The 19,523-nt window shown below is 48.8% G+C and overlaps 1 protein-coding gene across 14 annotated transcripts in view; it reads left to right on the top strand.

The window, feature by feature from the left end:
- Nucleotides 1-19,523, top strand: part of Dysf (dysferlin) — a 242,916-nt gene that overhangs the window by 39,530 nt on the left and 183,863 nt on the right. For 8 of the 14 annotated variants that reach the window (XM_037203842.1, XM_037203848.1, XM_037203846.1 and 5 more), the window contains exons 4-5: nt 12,060-12,165; nt 18,027-18,141. In XM_037203842.1, coding sequence (XP_037059737.1) covers nt 12,060-12,165; nt 18,027-18,141 — 221 coding nt within the window. Of the gene's footprint in view, nt 1-12,059; nt 12,166-18,026; nt 18,142-19,219; nt 19,313-19,523 lie in introns of all 14 variants that reach the window. The other 6 variants (XM_037203840.1, XM_037203838.1, XM_037203844.1 and 3 more) reach the window with 1 other exon arrangement.

The following is a 19,523-nucleotide window of genomic DNA, read 5'->3' on the forward strand; positions in this document are numbered from 1 at the left end:
TTTTTGTCACTTTCCATGACAGTGTGTCACTTGACAGTACGTTACATTCCTTTTTCAGTCACCACATGTTATTCTGACTTGGATATGCCCCTATTTGTCTTACCTAGCCACGTCGGTGATAGAGACCACCCACATGCCCTTTATTGGAATATATGCTGCTGTCCACTCCATATTTGTCTCACCGTGCCCTTACTGGCTGGAGTTTGGTTTCCTCCCAATTTCTTGTTTCAAGTGATTATCCAGTGAACAATTTCATTCCAATGTTTTTACATTTCAGGTGGTTTTTTTTTTTTTTTTTTTTTTTTTTTTTTTTTTTTTTTTTTCAAATTTTAAGCATTGGTCCCTAGAAGTGAGGTTATTGGGTTAAATAGAATAAGCATATAAAATGTTTGGAGGATCTGGGGAACTGTTTTCTATGCCAGCATGAGGACCTGAGCCTGACATCTCGAACCCAGATAAAAAGTCAGATGTGGTAGCATACACTTGTAATCCTAGCCTTGGGAAGGTGGACACAGGTAGATGGATCTCTGGGTCCTGGTGGCCACCAAGCCTAGCCTACTCAGGCAAATTTCAGGTCAGTGAGAGATTCTGTCCCAAAAAGCAAGGTAAAAGCTCCTGAGATTGACACCTGAAATTTTCCTCCAAATACATTATTATATAGGTGCGCCAATGCATTATCATATAGGCACACCAATGCATGGTCATATAGGCGTAACCAGTGCATGGTCATATAAGTGCACCAATGCATGGTCATATAGGGGCACCTTTACCTGCACATTCATGCGCCCTCCACCCAACACACAGATATGCACACACAAACATACATTTGCACAAAAGAAGCATGGAGATGCTTCCAACTTGCTTTTCAAAAAAACCCAAATGTGTCCACCAACAGTGTAGAAAAGGTGCAAGCCGATCTTTTTACTTTTAGTGCGACTGTCAAGAGGAGATACTGTGTAGCTTGTGTTTCCTTGACCTACAGTTTAAGCATCTTTCATAAGGTTAGTGCCCCTTCGTGTTTATTCTTCTGTGAATTTAAACTATTTGTTTGTTTGTTTGTTTGCGAGTCAGAGTGTAGCTATGTAGCCCAGGCTGGTCTCAAATTCATGATTCTCTTGCCTCAGCTGAGTGCTGGGATTACAGGTCACCACACTTGGATATTTTATTTATTTATTTAGACAACATCTTTCTACGTAGCCCAGGCTGGTCTTGAACCCTGTCATCCTCTCCCCCAGAAGTGGTGAGACCATGGAGTGACTGTCTGCATGAGGCTTTGGTTTCTTTGACCCTCTCTTCTGACTTTATCCTAACTCTGTACATATGGGGTCTCATTAGCAATCCAAACCGCTGGTCCACTCTGAGCATGGAGGACTTTTCCTCTCTGCTCTCAGTGACTTGTCCCAGAGCATTCTCTCTCAGATGGGCACTCTTGAGGGGGTTTGGAAGGCAGAGCTGCAGGATCTGTTGTAGAGTTGGGAGCAGCAGGTACAGTAAGACCGGCCTCTATTTTGCACGCTGTTTTCTGGACTCTTTAGAAAGCCGTTTGGGGTTCAAATACTAATGGTTCACCAACCCATTGTTCCCTGCAGGCTCAAAAGTGCTGGGCACATCCTTATTTTCAAGGATTTTAAAAACTATATTTTGCCCTGGATTCTGTCCAGGACATCCCTGGATTGCAGGATAATCTTTCTTTTGTCTTTCTCTGGACTGAAATGCAAAGCTATTTAGAGTTACCCCAGGACTACCCTAGGGAGTCGGGTCCTGGAAGGAAGGCTGTCTGAGGCCAGCAGGGTTCAGGGGCTGGGGAAGATCCTGCCATCTCTCACTTCCTGTCCTTCTCTGCCAGGCATGCATAGCTGAGTGCCCAGGAGGCTCAGAGTGTTTCTTCCCTGGAGTGAGTGTGTGTGTTTGTGTGAGTGCACCCCAGGATGGACAGGGGCTCTGACTCACGTTGAGAGGATGCAACCAGTCACTGGAAATTGAATTGTGATATATATATAGTATGAGGTGACACGTCATCTTCTTAGTTTCAAAGATGAGAAACTGACCCATAGTGACCCTTCTTGAATATTAAAGATACAGTTTTACGATTATAAGAAAACAACAGGAATTAGTACAGAGATGACCCACATGCCCTTTACTCAGAAGCATGCTGCTGTGCACGCCTTCCGTTGATTCTAATTTTCTCTTCATCCCCCTTCCTCCCTTCTAGTTCTTCCTCTCATTGGAAGGTAGGTCATATTTATCACAGTCATCTGGCCCTTAATACCCAAGGGCAGACTTCTTAAGACTAGGGCTATTTCTGTTCATAGCTGTGACACCATATTAATATCTGTAGATATTACATGGATGGACTCGATAGAATCTATGGTTTATATCGTCCTATTTAGCTGATTAAGAAATGCTTCTCAGCTGGGCTGTGGTGCCTCGCACTTTTAATCCCAGCACTCAGGAGGCAGAGGCAAGCGGATCTCTGTGAGTTTGAGGCCAGCCTGGTCTACAGAGTGAGTTTCAAGACAGTCAGGACTACACAGAGAAACCCTGTCTCAGAAAAAAAGAAAGAAAGAAAAGAAAGAAAGGAGAAAGAAATGCTTCTCAAATCAGTACCTACCCCTCTCCTAGAACCAGATCTAGTCTAGAGTCCCACATTGAATTTTGAGTCAAACAGCTTTCTAGTTTTTTGTTTGTTTGTTTTAGTTTTGTTTGATTTTTTTAAAAAAAGAGTCTCATTTAGCCCAAGATGTGGCTGAGGATGACCTTGAGGTTCCAATCCTCCCGTCTCCCCCACCCAAGTGCTGGGATTCTGGGTGTGGCCCACCAAGATCTGCTACCTTAGCCTTCTTTAGTCCTACTGTCTTTATAGTTTATGACAATTTATTTTTATTAAAAACATTTTAATTAAAAATGTATATGTTTTATGTGTGTGGGTGTTTGTCTGCATGTGTGTTTCTGCACCATATGTGAGCCTGGTGCCCACAGAAGTCAGAAGAGGGCATCAGAGCCCCTGTGACTAGCATTACTGATGGTTATGAGCCTTGGTATGTGTGTGTGTGTGTGTGTGTGTGTGTGTGTGTGTGTAATTAGACCTGCTCTTTATTTTCCCTTCTTTGGAAATCATTGATGTTTTCTCAGGATTAGATCACCACATGCTGCTGAGGTGGTATGTTTGTCTTGGGGTCTGGGCACACGGGGTGTCCTTCTGGGTACGTGGGTCTCCATGGCCTAGCCTGGTGCTGATTTCCCACTGCATATTGCTGTGCACTGTTCTTGGAGTTAAAGCCATGTTCCGGGACCTTGGACCCGTCTCCCTCATCAGCACCTGTGGTGGTCCTTCCCCATCTGCCTCCCCAGGATTCTGCAGACTGATCTCCAGCGCTCCTTCCATTCTGTGTCCATCTGGCCTGAGAGAGCTTTCCTACCCAGACTCTTGAAGTCGCAGTGTGTGTGTGGGGTCAATTCTGAGCACCACATACTGATCCTGTGAGCACGCTGGGCTTTGTCTATCCAGCCTTTTCCTGGAGCTCACCTTGGCTCTGGTCTTTTGGTTCCTTGTCTCATCTCCACCATGGAGTACATTCTGGAGGAAGGAAGAAGCCATTCCTTAGCTGGGCTGTTCTGTTGAAGTCTCCCTCCCATAACTGGGCCCAGTCTCCCTGTGTTATGAGTGTATGTTAAGCCTGAGGTTAATTTGGGGTATTATTCCTCAGGCATTTTTTCACCTTGCTTTTTGAGACAGGGTCTTTTACTGGTCTGGGTCTCCTCATATTGGCTACACTGGCTGGTCATCACGCTCTACCTCTCCAGCACTGGGGAACACCGTCATGCTTGGTTGCTTGTGTGGATGCTGAGGATCAAACCCAGGTCCCCATGCTTGGGCAGCAACCACTGTATCAATGAGCCCTCTTCCCGCCCATCCTGTGTGAAGAGTTGATATTCACCCTTTTTTCTTCTCCCTTCAGAGGTGAGACCTAACAGGGGCCTCAAAGCCATTTGCAGAATGAACATGTGCAGAGGCCAGAAAAAGGGCAAGTGTGTGTGGGAAACGGAGACTTTACCCAGCTAGCTGTACTCCAGGGCACGCCCTGCCTGCTGGGGGAGCTTCCATTGCTGTCCGTAGGGACTGGCTACTCTGGGAGGGTCAGTGTCTCCAGGTCAACAAGTCTCAGGAAGTTAGGGCATCAGGAACACAGGAAAGTACTGGACATGCATGGTCTGTGTCTGCCATACCAGCACCGAGGAGGCTGAAGCAGGGGGATCATGATTCAAGGACTGTTCAAGCTACATAATAAGACCTTATCTCAGATAAACAAAGCAAAGCAAAAATCACCAAAACACAAAAGCATGATGCATACGACTTGTAACTTGATGTTTTGTAGTTCTTTTGTTTTGAGTTGAATTCAACCAAATTAATGAGCTGTACTCCTTCCATAATCGACACATTATAATTGCATATGTTTGTGGGGTCCAGCATGATATTTTGATCTGGGCATACAGTACACTCTGACTGTACTGGGTCATTGAACAGTGCTACTTCCTTATCACGCCTTTGTATTTGGGGCCTCTAAGCCCCTCTCTTCCAGTTACTCTAGAGCCCTTACTGTGCTATGGACACCAGAACTTGTTACAACCATTTGTGTTTAAGTACCTGCTCTCCAGCCTGCCGCTGTCCCCTCCTCCCCCGTCACACCACCAGTTACACCATACTCTTACATATTCCAATCCATTTTTTTTTTTTGTAGCCCAGACTGGGTTCAAAATCACTATGTAGCCAAGGATGACCTTGAACCCCTAACCCCCCTGCCTCTACCTCCCAAGTGATGGGATTACAGATCGGTACCACCATATCTGGTTTATATGGTGCTGGAGACCAAACCTAGGGCTTCCGGCATGTCAGGCACTTTACCTTCTGAGTCTATCCTCAGCCCCATAATCAACTTAAAAAAATGATTTTTCACATATGAGTATTTTGCTTGCATGTGTGTCTGTGTACTACATGAGTACAAAGCCTATAGGGACTAGAAGAGGGTACCAGAGCCCCTGGAATTGGAGTTATGGGACAGTTGTTAACCACCACGCGGTTACTGGGAACTGAACCCAGATCCTCTGCAAAAGCAGCAAATGTTCTTAACTCATGAGTCATCTCCCCAGCCCCCCACAATCAACTCTTTGAGCACCCACACATGAATGAGATATGCAAAGTTTGTCTGCATCTGTTTCATGTAATGTAACACTCCCTAGGTGCATCTGTTTTGCTGACATCATAGGATATTCATTTTCATGGTTAAGTAATATTTCATTAATATAGCCTGATAGTCCAGAATGTATGTGTATATGTGTGTATCATATTTAATTATCTATTTGCCTATGGTTGGGCACCTAGGTGGATCCTATGCTTAGCTGTTATAAACAAGTATGTGCAAGTGTGTCTTCCACACACTGGTATTTCTTTGGGGTATATACCTAGAAATGTGATAACTGGGTCTCATGGCAGATCCAGTTTTAGTTTCTTGAGGATCCTCCATACAGTTCTCCATAGAGGCTGTCCTGATTTTCATTCCCACTGTGTGGGAGTCTATGGGAACCCGCTCTCACCTTTTGAAGGGTTCTTAGGTGGAGGAGAGAGGAATGAGAAAATATCAGATAGAAAGAGAGACCAAGATGATGAGAAGAAAGACAGAAACACAGGATAGCTTCAGAAGGGCCTGGGTCAATACCCAACAGCCCCTTCGTTTATTCAAAAGGCTTTTTATAATATGCCAATGGGAGAGGCAAAAGACCTCCCCCTTGCAAGATCAAAGCACACCGCACAGCCAAGTGTAGACCCTTCCAAACACCTGGTAAACATGCCTGTGACCAAATCATCTCCTTATAAAGCAAGCTCAGCTTCTCTGACCCTGAGTAAATTCTCACTAGGAAACCTCTGTGGGCTTCCACATCACTGGTCTTAGTTTGGTGTAGATGATTTCACAGCTCTTATTGCTCAAGATAGAGTCTGAATTTCCTCTTTTCTTATACAGTAGGCAGCATGTTCTAACTCTTTTATGGGCTTTGGTTTTTGCCCTTGACCATGAATCTTGAGATTTTGCTGTGGAAATGTCTCATTTTATGGCAGAATTTGGTGGCACAGATGTGCTGTATCTACAGTCCTGAGTGCTTGGTGGCTGAGTTGCTTTTGTGCTTTGTTCTTACAAACAATGATGTAGTAAGACTCAACGCTTTTACACAAAATTGTTTCCATTTTTTTCATATTTCATTAGCATAAACTTAGGCTTCCCCCCACCCTCGGGTCCCGCCTTCACACAGACTGCTCAAGCCCCCGTTTTGAAGGCTCCCACTTGGCCCCTCTCTGACAGGGCATCGACATTCATGGATAGATCAGGGAATCGGCTCTTTCTCTTTGAGGGGAAAATGCATTTCCTGTCAACCTTCGGCTGCTCTCCCTCCACTATGCCCCTTCCTGCCTTCTCTGTCCTTGGGATGGCAGGGTTTTTTAGCCCCCACGCTTCTGCTCCCACATTCCAGTGGTTCTGAAACAACAGAGCTGAGAGAAATGAGCAGAGGAGGAAGCAGGGAGGGCCTGTGGTGTTTAGGTGGGGGCAGGCCCACAGGGCTGCTTCTGACCTGCCAGGCCCTGCACACACCCAGCTGGCTCCCACAGCCCCGGCCCTGTGCAGGGTTCTAGGTTCCTCCCGGCCTCACTGGACTCTGGTTGAGGCCACCGCCCACCGGCCAGACCATTGGTTGGTGCCAACTGAGCCTTGTTCAGTGGACACCTAGGCCTAGAGCCCGTACTTTAGTGATGATCTTCAGATGGCACAGACAGTTTGTGTCCCAAGACTGAAGCCCTTTGAGTAAAGTCACAGGGAAGGGAATGTGGGGAGGGCCTTCAGTGTCCTCTTTCCTTTGTAGAACTCAATGGATGGCCTGTGATGGCGCCTCAGATCCCTTTAACCCACCCCAATAAGTTTCCGCAACCTGCCCCTCCTGCCTGAGCTATGCGTCCACATCACTCACCCTTACGGGAGCCTCTGCCTCCCTGACTCTTTCGAACTTGTCCCCACGGCCTGCCCCGTGTCTTTGGACAGACAGCCTCCAGCCCTTCTTCCTGGACCACCTGGTACCTGGCGGGGACTGGCCCTAGAGCCTATGGAGGCATCAAGGGTACATGTGATGCCCCCAAAAGAGGCATCAGGGAGGAAATAACAGTCATTCCTAGCCAGCTCTGGGGGGCAGCCGGAAGGGTTAGGGCTGGCAGAGGTGGGGCCGGCACTTCCTTCTGCATTTCCTGCCATTGTTCCCCAGCCCACTTCCGGGAATTCTCCCTGTCTGTCTGGGAGGGCTTTGCCGGCAAGCCAGGCTCAGGTGGTCCACCTTTACTCTGGGCCTCTGGCCAGGGCTCCTGAGACCAGCTTCAGCTGTACTGTTTGGTTCACTAGACTGCTGTCTGTCGGGCCTGGCCTTCCAGTTGCCAAAGCCAGACATCTCAGCTGCAGACACTGCCCACATCTGGAGGGTCCTGGGGCTGTTGGCTTGACCACCTACTTGGTCAAGTCACGCTGCTCCGCTGCCCAGGATTCCAATAAAAGACAGACTCTGATCTCTTATGTCACAGGGACTTCTGGATTCTGAGGACACTTGGGTCACCATAGTGGGCCAAGTGCTACTCCCATGATAGTCCTTAGGGTGCATCTTCCAAGAGCCCCTGCTTAGGAAACTACAGTGCAAAACTTCCTGTAGGCACCAGGAGACAGAGAAGCACTTGGGCAGGCAGATCTCTGTGAGTTCAAGGCCAGCCTGGTCTACATAGTGAGACTGTCTCAAAAAACCAAAACAAATAAAGAAATGTAAGAAGATGGCCCAGTAGTAAAAGCTGTTTAAGTGTGAGGACCTGAGTTCAAATCCTCAGAATCAGTGTAAAAGCTGGATGCTTATGTTGAGCATCTGTGATCCCAGTGCTCCTACAGGGAAATGAGAGGAAGAGACAGGCAGGAGAATTCCCAGGAGCATGAAGGGCAGTTGGCCTGGAGTATGGAATGGAAAAACAGCAAAAAGAGACCCTGCCTCAGATGAAGTAGAGGTGAGGACCAACAATACGGCTGTCTTCTGAATGCAACATACATGCACGCACACACACACACACACACACACACACACACACACATATACACACACCAACACATACACACCACACACACCAATATGCACATACATACAAACACCCCCAACAAAGACACATACAGACATACACACAAATCAAACACACACACACACACACACACACACACACACACACACACACACACACCATGTTTATTGCCTTTCTAGCAACAGAAATTGTAAGGTGACTGAGAACATGCCTGCCCTAGGAGGGTGCAAATATATGTATTTTATTGCCAGAGAGTTTAATAATTATTTATTTGTATAAGTTTACAAGTTACTTATAATTAATTAATTTGAGTGTATATGTGGGGAGGATGAGCACGCACATGTGTACATTCATGTGTGGAGTCTGGAAGACAACCATGAGTGTCATTCTCAGGAGGGACACTGTCCACCTCCTTTGAGACAGGATCTCTCACTGGTTTGGAGCTAACCGGTTAGGTAGCCTGGCTGGCCAGTGAGTCCCAGGGTCTTTCTGGTCCCCACGTCCTAACACTGAGATTACAAGGCTGTGCTGCCACACTTGGCATTTTACATGGTTCTGGGGATCACACACGGTCCTCACCCTTGCCAGGCACTCTGTTGTTGAGCTATCCATTGCTCATCCCCCTGTTTATTTCTATGTGTGTTAAAATACATACACAAAAAATCCACCATTTAAGATAATTTTATTTATTTAATTTATTTATTTTTGAGACAAGTTCTCATTGTGTAGCCCTATCTGGCTTGGAACTTTCCCTAGGTAGACAAGGCTGGCTTCAAACTCATGGACATCTGCCTTCCCAGTACTGGGTCTAAAAGCATGCACCATGATGCCACTGCATTTGAACCATTTTTAAATGCACAGTTCAGTGCTACTATGATACCAATCCATCTATGGAGCTTTTCCCTCTTCCAAGCAGAAAGCCTGAACCTTTCCTCTGTCCCAGCTCCTGGTAACCTCCATTCTGTTTCCTGTGCTTGTGACTCTGACCAGGTACTCTATATACTGGGATCCAATGGCATTTGTCTTGTGTCTTCAACACTAATTCTTTTTATTATTATTTTGGACAGTGCTGAGCACTGAACCTAGTAGCCTCATGCATGTTAGGCAAGTACTCTACCACAGAACTACAGCCCCAGCTGTTCCAAGGCTAGTCCCAAGAGAAGTGTCAGGAATTCTTTGTGATACTAAATAATATGTCACCTATATGCATATTTCATTTTGTTTGTCCATCTACCTGCCTGACTTGGTTACTCCTATCTCTTATTTTGTTTATTATTTTAAAATTTAGTATATATATATTTGCTTGCATCAATGTTTGTGTATCACTTGCGTGTGTGGGCCCTTGAGGCCAGAAGGTGGGATTGGATCCTCTGGAGCCACAGTAACAGACAATTGTAAACCTCCATGTGGGTGCTTGGAATCAAACTCAAGTCCTCTGGAAGAGCAACCAGAGCTCTTAACCACTGAGCCATCTCTCCAGCTCGTCCTCAACCCCATTGTCTTTAACTTTTTAAAGACAATGTCTTGTGTATCCTAGGCTGGTCTCAAACTCATTATGTAACTGAGGATAACCTTGAACTCCTGATCCTCCTGTCTCTACACCCTGTTTGCTGGGATTATAAGCATGAACAACCGTGCCTAGTTTATGAGGTGCTGGGGATGGAACCCAGGGCTTTGTGCACGCTAGGCAAGCACTCTATCAACTGACTTATACCCGGGCCCCTCTCAGCCTCTGATGCTTGAGGATTTGCTGCTTGAACATGCTGTACAGATGTCTGGAGTCAAAAGTAGGGTTTGAGATTGGATTGTATGTCTATGTTTAATGTTCCCATAGCACCCCCCAATTCTGCCCAGCAGCATGCTCCACAGTGTTCCAATTTCTCCACACCCCCTCCTTCCTCCTTCCCTCTCTCCCTCCTTCTTTACAATAGCCATTTTTGTCGGTTACTTTCTTTGTTGCTATGACAGAATGCCTGACGAAAATGACAGGGATGGAAGGGTTTAGTTTGGATCACAGCTTGAGCATGCAGTCCGCCATGGTGAGAAGTCACGTTGTGGGAGCTTGATGCAGTGGGTCACAGGGCATCCGTAGTTAGGAAGAGGGAGATGTGCCCTGGTGCTCAGCTCACCTTTTCCTTTTCATGCAGCGAGACGAACCCATGGAATGGAATCACTCACATTTCAAGTGGGTCGTCCCACCTCAGTTAACCCAATCTAGAAACTCCCTCACAGATGTGCCCGAGGTTTGTCTCTTGAGGGATTCTAGATTCTGTCAAGTCAACAATCAACATTAACCATTGCCAGTCCATCCCTGTCAACTCGGCACCTACACATATCCCCTTTAAGCTAGAACCTTCTAACTCTTGTCCCCATAGGATCCTGGTCTTCTCATATTGCAAATGCATCCAGCCCAACTTTTTTTTGACAGGGTTTCTCTCTGTAGCTCTGCCTTTCTGACTCTCTTGTAGCCAGGCTGCCTCGAATCACAGAGATCGCCTGCCTGCCCCGAGTGCTGGGATTAAAGGCATGCGCCACCAACGCCCGGCGTGCCCAACTTTTTAACACCACCCTAGTGGAGATGAGGTGGTGTCTCACCAGCATAGAGTTTCAAAACCCGGCTCATTAAGTCAAGATTGCAAATTTCACTCCATGGGTCCATTTAAACCCATATGTAGACCATTATTACAGAGCCCAGGAAAAGGATGGTCTCAGATACTGGGATAACTTTATTCACTAGGAGAAATAAGAAAAGAAAAAAAAAAAAGAAAGAAAAAGCAACGATGAATGTGTCCCCGTAGCTCCTCCCCAGGACTGATGAGGATGTGTGCCCTGACATCTGTGCCTATAGCCTGGTTCTCAGGGAGCAAGCAGAGGCAGAAGCAGACTCCAGTGACAGGTTGCAGGTGACACAAGCTACTTGTTGCCACTGCACAGGCACAGAGAGTGGATGGTGAGCGGTTTACAACCCAAGGAATAGGAGTTACGGTCGGTCATCACTCCTTAAAAGGCTTTCTTCAGCCACCCTGCCGGTGGCCCACTCTTTCCCAAGAGCTCAGCCCTGTAGTGGTCTCGTCCCTCAGTGAGAAGTGTGGTCTCAGGTGTGTGTGTCGGATGTCTGATGAAGGAAGGGGTCTGTTCCCTAGACCCAGAGTTGTTTTCTCCCTGCGTCTGAGGACAGGAAGCTTCCTTGCATCTGGTTCGTAGTTGGTGCTGTGCTTCCCGGGAAACTCGTGTAGACACATGTGATGTGGACCGCAGTCGACCGCGGTGTGCGGGCAGCGAAGGTGTGAAGATGACGTAACCGCCTCTGTCTTCCAGAGATGCTGGCCTGGTTAAGGTCTCATGGCAGGCCTGGGGGTGGGGCTCATTGAGAGGGTGCTTGCCTAGCCTGTGTGAAGCCATGGGCTTGATCTCCAGCACTGGATAAACCGTGTGGCGGGGGGCACACCTGCCATCCCAGCACTTGGGAGATAAGAATGGAGGGTAAGAAGTTAAAGTTAAAGGTCATCCTCAGCTAATTAGTGAATTTGAGGTCAGCCTGGGCTCCGTGAGAGCCTGTCTCTAAGTAGGTAAGTAAATAAATGGTCTGTCTGATGGGAAGATGCCCCTTACACATGGCAGCACTGTGGCCAGGCTGAGGCTAGACGGAAGGAGGTCAAGGTTGAGCTTGGGGAAAGGCAGGGAATCTTTGATCTCTCTCTTCTACCTAAGTGTTTTCTTCAGGAGCCTGGTCTCCCTGAGATGGGACCAGGAGAGCCATCTTACATGGGTACCACAGGTACAGGAGAAGCCCCAGAGGAGTACCAGGGAACTGGCACTCCTAGGTGGATGGGCTGTGACTGGGTGGTGGGGGAGGTGGGAGAAGAGCCAGGCACATTTGGCTGGTTTTCACCATTGGCCTTTGTCTTCTCAGGTTCCTGGGGGAAGCCAAGATCCCACTCCAGGAGGTCCTCGCCACCCCCAGCCTGTCGGCCAGCTTCAACGCACCTCTGCTGGACACCAAGCAACAACCCACGGGGGTAAATGCCTGTGCTCCTCTGCCCGGAGCCAGCTTCTGTTTGAGGCCTGCTGGGCCCTCCTCATGCCTTATATCAGGGGCCAGCTCCTGGGAGCTAAGCCTGGCTCTCCTTGGCTATAGCTTAGAAAGGACTCATGGTTGAGACCCGCAGGGGTCAGTGAAGCCCGCCACACCCTAGCTTGGCTCCTTGGGAGTCTGGCCCATTTGGTCACCTCCTGTTCTGTGTTCCAGTCATCCCTGACTGGCTCCTTAGACTGTCTGGCAGACTGCCCTTCTTCATTACCAGCCCTCTCTTCCAGATGGGGAACGTCTGAGTCATCTGGGTCACAGGTCACCAGGGGAGGGAGGCAGACAACCCTCCCCTGTCCACCTGGGGCCACTCAGGACCCCTTCCTTTTCCTCTCTGGTCCTTCTAACCCCTCCCCCAGCTTTCCCATGCTCTCCTAGTCCACACAGCCCATTTCCAGCCCTCCTTGCTGGCCTCCTGTTATTTTTAGTGGTCTAAATATACCCTGCAGGGTTCTTTCTTCCTGGTCACTAGAATTCTGGGTCCCCCTACATGCCAGGATACACAGGTGCACTGCTGATCAGAGCATACTTCTTCCCAGTGAAGCCTGTGGGGCTGTGGGCTGTTAGCCCTCACAGACAGGCTGTGTGTGTGTGTGTGTGCGTGTGGGTGTGTGGGGTGTTTGACTGGTTGGGAGAGTCAAGAAGGGGTTAGTTGGGTCCGGTTGAATGGGACCACACTGGGTCCTCACTGGGAAAAGAGAGCAGCTGGGGTCCCAGTGAACAGGTGTGTAAATGTGGATACCACCCACAGTTCATCTTAAGCCTCTTCCATAGGAAGGTTCGTAAATGGTCCTAGCCTCTGCATCCCTGGACTTGCTCCCAAGGCGTCTTAGGCCAGGGGTGCCAGTTGCTTCCTTGATGAGTGTCATTCCCAGCCGAACAGCACCCCGGCCCAGATAAGGCCATTCCTTGTAGAATTCCATCTTTCCCTGGACAGTGCTCAGTGATGGCTCTTTTGCTTCAGTGTAGTGTTGTCCGAGATGGTCTCAGACACTTCCTGAGTCACCTCTTGCCTCCGCTTTGAGCTCTCCTTGAGAGGCTTTTGCAGCTGACTCTTCTGGAACTCTGAGATGACTCCAGAGCACCAGAGGAACACCAGAGGAGGAACTGAGATATCAAGTCTTTTGTGAGGAGCAGCCCTTGTAGTCAGGGGTCTGTCTGGTGCGTTCCTGTGAGCCCTCAAGTCAGAGCTGGCTCCTCCCACAGCCTTTGACCAAAGGGTCTTACTTCTGTGACGAGATGTCTGCGTTTCTCCTCTCCAACTGCCAGTGTCTGTGGCACTGATGGTTTCTGCACGAGCTCCTTCCAAACTCATTCTGCCCTGGGAGGGAAGCTTGCAGCCTGGTTTCTGTGCACTGGGCTGAGTAAGCCTGCCAATCATCTGCACTCCCTGTCCTCGCTCTGGCTCCCATATTCCGTCTGTATTTCATGAGCATTAGCGGGGAACCTGTTGGAATTGTCTTTCTCCCTCACCCTCCACCTGATATTTTGAGGCAGGATCTCTCAGTGTTCCTGGAGATCATGGATGTGGCTGGGCTGGCTGATTAATGGGCTTCAGTGATTTCCCTGTCTGTACCCCACCAGCGTGGTTAGATCAGCATGTGCTACCATGCCCTGTTTATGTGATGCTGGGGATTGAACCCGGGGCTTCATGCATGTTACTGGGACCTGAACCCGAGTTCTCTGGAAGAGCAGCGAGGGCGTTTTGTCTCTGAGCCATCTCTCTGCAGCTTCTTGTTCTCTTGATGTTTTTGTAATCTATTGAGAATTTTCTTGCCTTTCTGAAACAAAAAGAGTGTCTAGGCTTATCTTGTACAGTTAGGTATTTCTCCTAAGAGCCCAGCTTGACTTTTGTTGAAGTAGAGGAAAGATAACCAACTGAAAAATCCAGGCTCCCAGGTTCACTGAAGCAGTTCTTCAGCCACAGGAGGGACGCCTAGGAGGGCTGACAGTGTTGATACTCAATGCTCGAGTGGCGACACCTGGTGGTCACTTCCAAACATGCAGGGCCAGTAACATCCAAATCTTGGGATTCAAAGGTGCCAGTTGCCTCTGGGCTCTTTCCTCAGGGCTGTGAGTCCCAGTTGCTGTCTGTGCTGCTTTTGTTAGTCCGCCTTTCCCTCCTGGCCCCCAGTCTGTAGGATGAAAACCTGAGAACTGGATACAGTGGGAGCTGGAAGCTTCTCAACCCCGGGGCAGGCATTGCCCTAGGAGTCTGGACGCTCTTCTCACTACTGACACCTCTGTTATTATGGCCATTAGTCCCTGCTGGAGTCACTCAGATGAAGATTATGTTAGTAAACATTTGTAAAGGATTTGCCAGAACCTTGGAAAATGCTTGCTAACACCATGTTTAAAAGATGGAGGTGAAGGGGCTGGAGAGATGGCTCAGTGGTTAAGAGCGCTGGCTGCTCTTCCAGAGGACCTGGGTTTGATTCCCAGCATCCACATGGCAGCTCACCACTATTTGTAACTCTAGTCCCAGGGTACAGTGCCCCCTTCTGGCCTCCATGGGCACTGAACACACACGGTGCACAGACATACATGCAGGCAAAAGAGCTGTATATAGAAAATCAAAATGGATAAATCTTAGACAGACAGAGGGAATTATATCCACGCGGGAGGAATGGGAGGACACTGACAATTCTGTTCCTGTCTTAGCTTCTTTCCCTGCTGCTGTGAGAAACTCTCTGACAAAGGCAATTGAAGGGGGAGGGGCTTTATTTTAGCGCACTGTTAAAGGTGCAGTCCTTCCCAGCTACAAAGGCCAGGCAGCAGGAGCTTAAGGCTGCTGGTCACACAAACCCACAGCTAGAAAGCAGAGATGATGAAGAGCTGCTCACCTAGTTTGGTTTTTCTTGGCCCCAGCCCTAGGGAATGGTGTTAGCGGCTTTAGCGTGTGTTTTCCACCTGAATTAACCTACTCAATATAGTCCCCCTGAAGCTGCCCAGAGTGGAAATAACCCCTCCCAGGTGTACTTAGGGCTTGTCTTCTAGATGATGCCACCACAAAGGTTTTCTACTGTCTTAAATGGAGCTCTTATGATTTGGATCTGGCAGTGGTAGGAAGGTGAGAGATAAGAGAGATAAGTTCTTGTATACATAGGCTGGGCTTGAACTGCTGATGTAGCTGAGGATGATCTTGAATTCCTGGTTTGTAGCTAGAGTTTTCCTGCCTTGCCCACAGTCAGGACAAATCTTTGTCACCTGCCAGTCCCACAGCTGCTCAGACCCAACCAAGTAAACACATAGACTTATATTGCTTACAAACTGTATGGCGTGGCAGGCTTCTTGCTAACTGTTCTTATAGCTTAAATTAATCCATTTCCATAAATCTATACCTTGCCATGTGGCTCGTGGCTTACTGGCATCTTCACATGCTGCTTGTCATGGTGGCGGCTGGCAGTGTCTCCTTCTGCCTTCCTGTTCTTTCTTTTCTCCTCTCTGTTAGTCCTGCCTATACTTCCTGCCTAGCCACTGGTCAATCAGTATTTTATTTATTGACCAATCAGAGCAATTTGACATACAGAACATCCCACAGCACTCCCCCCTTTTTTTTTTCAAAAAGAAGGTTTTTAACCTTAACAAAGTAAAATTACATATAATTTGGGAATTTGGGCATAGCTTCTCTTACTACTTCCTGCTGGAGGGGGTCGCTGTATCTTATGGGGACACAAAGAAAATTTTAGGATTATGGAATAGTCCATGAGGCTGTATTGTCTGAGCCAGTTGCCTTCAAACCATTCTGGATGTTGGATCATCTGGGCCATGGTGTCATCGGAGACCTTTCAGGGAGGGGGTCTCAGCTGGTCAAACCTGATGTATCTTAATCTGGAACAAATCCATAGCCTCTGACTTTCTGTGGGAACAAAAGCAGAGTCTCCTTTCCAAAGCAACACATCTTTACATCCAAATTTTGAAGTCAAGGTATCTTTAAAATATACATATTGGTTTAACGCAACATCTTTTATGATCAAATGTTTTTCTGCAGTTAAAAATCCCAAAGACAACACAATCCAGATTCTCTGTGTAATATTCATCTTTATGTGGCTTATTTTTTATATTAATTTTACTGTCTCATTAAAGACTTTATTTTTTAAAACTATGTATTTGTTTATATAACTGTATATATCACCTTTTTTGTTTCTTTCAAGCCTACATATATTTTACATACATTGTAAACTATTACATCTGAATCTGTCTTATTGCAAATCTATTGCTTTAAACTGCAGCATTTGTAAGACTGAAACGGCGCTATGGCTGCTGGCTTCACCCACCTCAGCTTCCCAACATGGTAGTGGTACATTTACCACCAGCTCTGGGAGCTGTTGTGGGTCTATGCTTTTATCCAAGCAGTGTGTAGCCCAGAAACCTCTTTTTTTTTTTTTATACTAGCAAAGGCTAAATCCACCATGCAGCTTAATGTGCCGCTTGCAGAGGCCTCATTCCCGCCATACTGCAGGTTGAGTGCGCACGCCAGGAACCCACAAGTAGCTCAAATAGGCAGCTGCCGCTCATTTGAGAGAGACAATTAGGAAGCTGTTCTTAGCTCCGTTTTAGAATCTTTTCTCAGGTTTTAGGTGGAAACTCTTGCCAACTCGTTGGGCGCCATTTGTAGCTAGAGTTTTCCTGCCTTGTCCACAGTCAGGACAAATCTTTGTCACCCGCCAGTCCCACAGCCACTCAGACCCAACCAAGTAAACACAGAGACTTATATTGCTTACAGACTGTATGGCCGTGGCAGGCTTCTTGCTAACTGTTCTTATAGCTTAAATTAATCCATTTCCATAAATCTATACCTTGCCATGTGGCTCATGGCTTACTGGCATCTTCACATGCTGCTTGTCCTGGCGGTGGCTGGCAGTGTCTCCTTCTGCCTTCCTGTTCTTTCTTTTCTCCTCTCTGTTAGTCCTGCCTATACTTCCTGCCTAGTCACTGGTCAATCAGTATTTTATTTATTGACCAATCAGAGCAACACATTTGCCATACAGAACATCCCACAGCACTGGTTTTCCAGCTCCATCTCCCAAGTCCTGGTATTGCAGGTGGCTTACCACCACACCCTGCTTTTACCTGGGCTTTTTCTAGACAGGCTTCTTATGGCCCTAGGGGAGACTCCACCAGGCCTCTGAAGGCCTGGAGCTGCCAGGCTGGAGGTCAGTGAGCTCTTCTGGCTTCTCCTTGGGCTCAGAGCCTCATCTCCCTATGGAAAGTGAAGTTGTCAGGGAGGAGGTCAAGTGTGACCCCAGACAGCTGTCCCTGCCCACATGAAAGGTGCGACCATTGTCTCTCCTCTTGTGAGAGGATGTGACAGGAGCAGGGCTTCCAGGAGGGACGAGGGTAAGAAGGTGAGTGGCGCCCAAGGGTGAGCTGCAGCCGGGGCAGACGAGAGCCCAGCTGAACTGTCCATGTGGGGTGGGCTTGATGGTGAGCAGAAAATTGAGGGACATCTTCCCAGAACTAGACAAGTCCTGTAGGAGAGGTGGGATCCCTTATCCAATTCCAGCCTTGTGAGACTTGTTGCCCTGACAATCCCCTTTTTAACAAATGAGGAAGCCGAGCCTCTGTGAGGTTACACAACCTGTCCAGTGTCACAAGGACCCAAGGCGATGTACCTGTAACTGTCTGGCTGTGCTTGCAGGTTCCTGGGTGACTTTACTACAGGCTCCTGCAGCCCCCACCCTGCTAGAGCCGAACACCTTGCAAGGAGAGGGATGGGAGAGCTAGAGAGGATGCTGAGGGCGGGTGTCGGCTCTCCTGCACACTCACCCCTTGCTAACCCATCTCTTCTAGGCCTCTCTGGTCCTGCAGGTGTCCTACACGCCACCCCCAGGAGCTGTGCCCTTGTTCCCACCACCCGCTTCTCTGGCACCCTCTCCGACGCTGCCTGACATGGACCTGGTGCCTGGTGAGGAGCCCACCCACACCCTACCCTCTGATAGGGCAGGGTCCCCAGAAAGATGGCCAACAGGTCTCTTCAATCCTGGGGTTAGGAGATGGCTAGTGTGGAGACAAAAGTTGTGGGTGGGTGCGTGGGAAAGAAGAGGCAGGAGACAGCGCCCTAACTAGGCTTAGGATGGAGACTACACTCCCCAAATCCCAGTTGCCTGGGAAGGGTGGGGTCCAGCCTGTACTCTCCGCTGCACAGCTCTGGAGATGAGTGCAACCTGAAGCCTAATGCTCTCTGCCTGGCACCCAGCAGTGACAGAAAGTAACAAAAGAGCTACTCACCCCACCCCCACCCCCATGAAAGAGCCTTGAGCGGAAGTTAGGGGACATGAGTTTCCATCTTGCCTTTGACCCTGAGTTGCTGTGTGGCTTTGGGCTGGTTATTCTGGGCAACAGTTGCTTGTACGTGAAGTGGGCAGACTGAGTGAGTTGGTGAGGTCCTGTGCCCGCCTCAGGCTTCTGCTAGGCTTGTCAAGTGCAGATGCAGACTGAGGAGCCCAACTTGTCGGTGGTGCCTGCAAAGCTCGCCTGAGGACCTGTGGGCAGCCCAGGTTGGAGGCAGCTGAGACAGTGAACGTTTGCTTAGGGGAAGGTTCTGGAGTTTATCTTCTGGTGAAGGGGGTGCAGAAACAAGTTATCCTAAAGACTTGAGGAGCCCTGGCCCTCCCTGGGTAACCTGAAGCCTGGCTTGTTAGCCTGTCCGGTGTGGGTTTCTGTGGAGAGGGAGGCAGAGGGAAGTCTTGTTGGCTCAGCAATGTCCCGGCCTGGAGATCACTGGTCTGGGAATTCTGAGCTGGAGAGAGCTAGCTGGGCTAGGCTCATGGAGGAAAGGGGCTGTTTCGGGGTGGGGGGAGGGAGGGCAGAGGTGCCCAGCTCTGCCTGGTTGGCAATGAGAAGAGTCAGCCGATTCTTAGCATGGTACCCAGGCTGGGTGGGTGAGGATATCAGAGGTGAGGGTGGGGCCGCAGAAGGTGGACTCCTCTCATCCCCGCTCCTCCTGCCCCTCCCCACTTGGGCTTTGCCCTGCTGCATGCCAGGTGGGGGACAGAGCCGGGCTGAAACTTGGTCCCTGCTCAGTGACAGCACCATGGACACACGATACTCTGGGAAGAAGTGGCCAGTCCCCACGGGTGAGACGCGGCCAGACCCTATCACCTGTAACCGTCTCATCTGGCGCGGCCAGAAGGGGCTGTCCTCGGGGATGGGGTGGGTGGGTCAGGGCCATCCTGTCTTCTCTCTGCTCACTAACTGACTACTGACTGTTTTCAAGGGCCAGCATGGCAGCTGTTCCTCTTTGACCTCATCCACCCTGGTGACGGGTGGGCAGGCTTAGGGAGTGGT

The sequence above is a fragment of the Peromyscus leucopus genome, chromosome 3, assembly GCF_004664715.2.
Source record: "Peromyscus leucopus breed LL Stock chromosome 3, UCI_PerLeu_2.1, whole genome shotgun sequence".
In the NCBI taxonomy this organism is placed as follows: Eukaryota; Metazoa; Chordata; class Mammalia; order Rodentia; family Cricetidae; genus Peromyscus; species Peromyscus leucopus.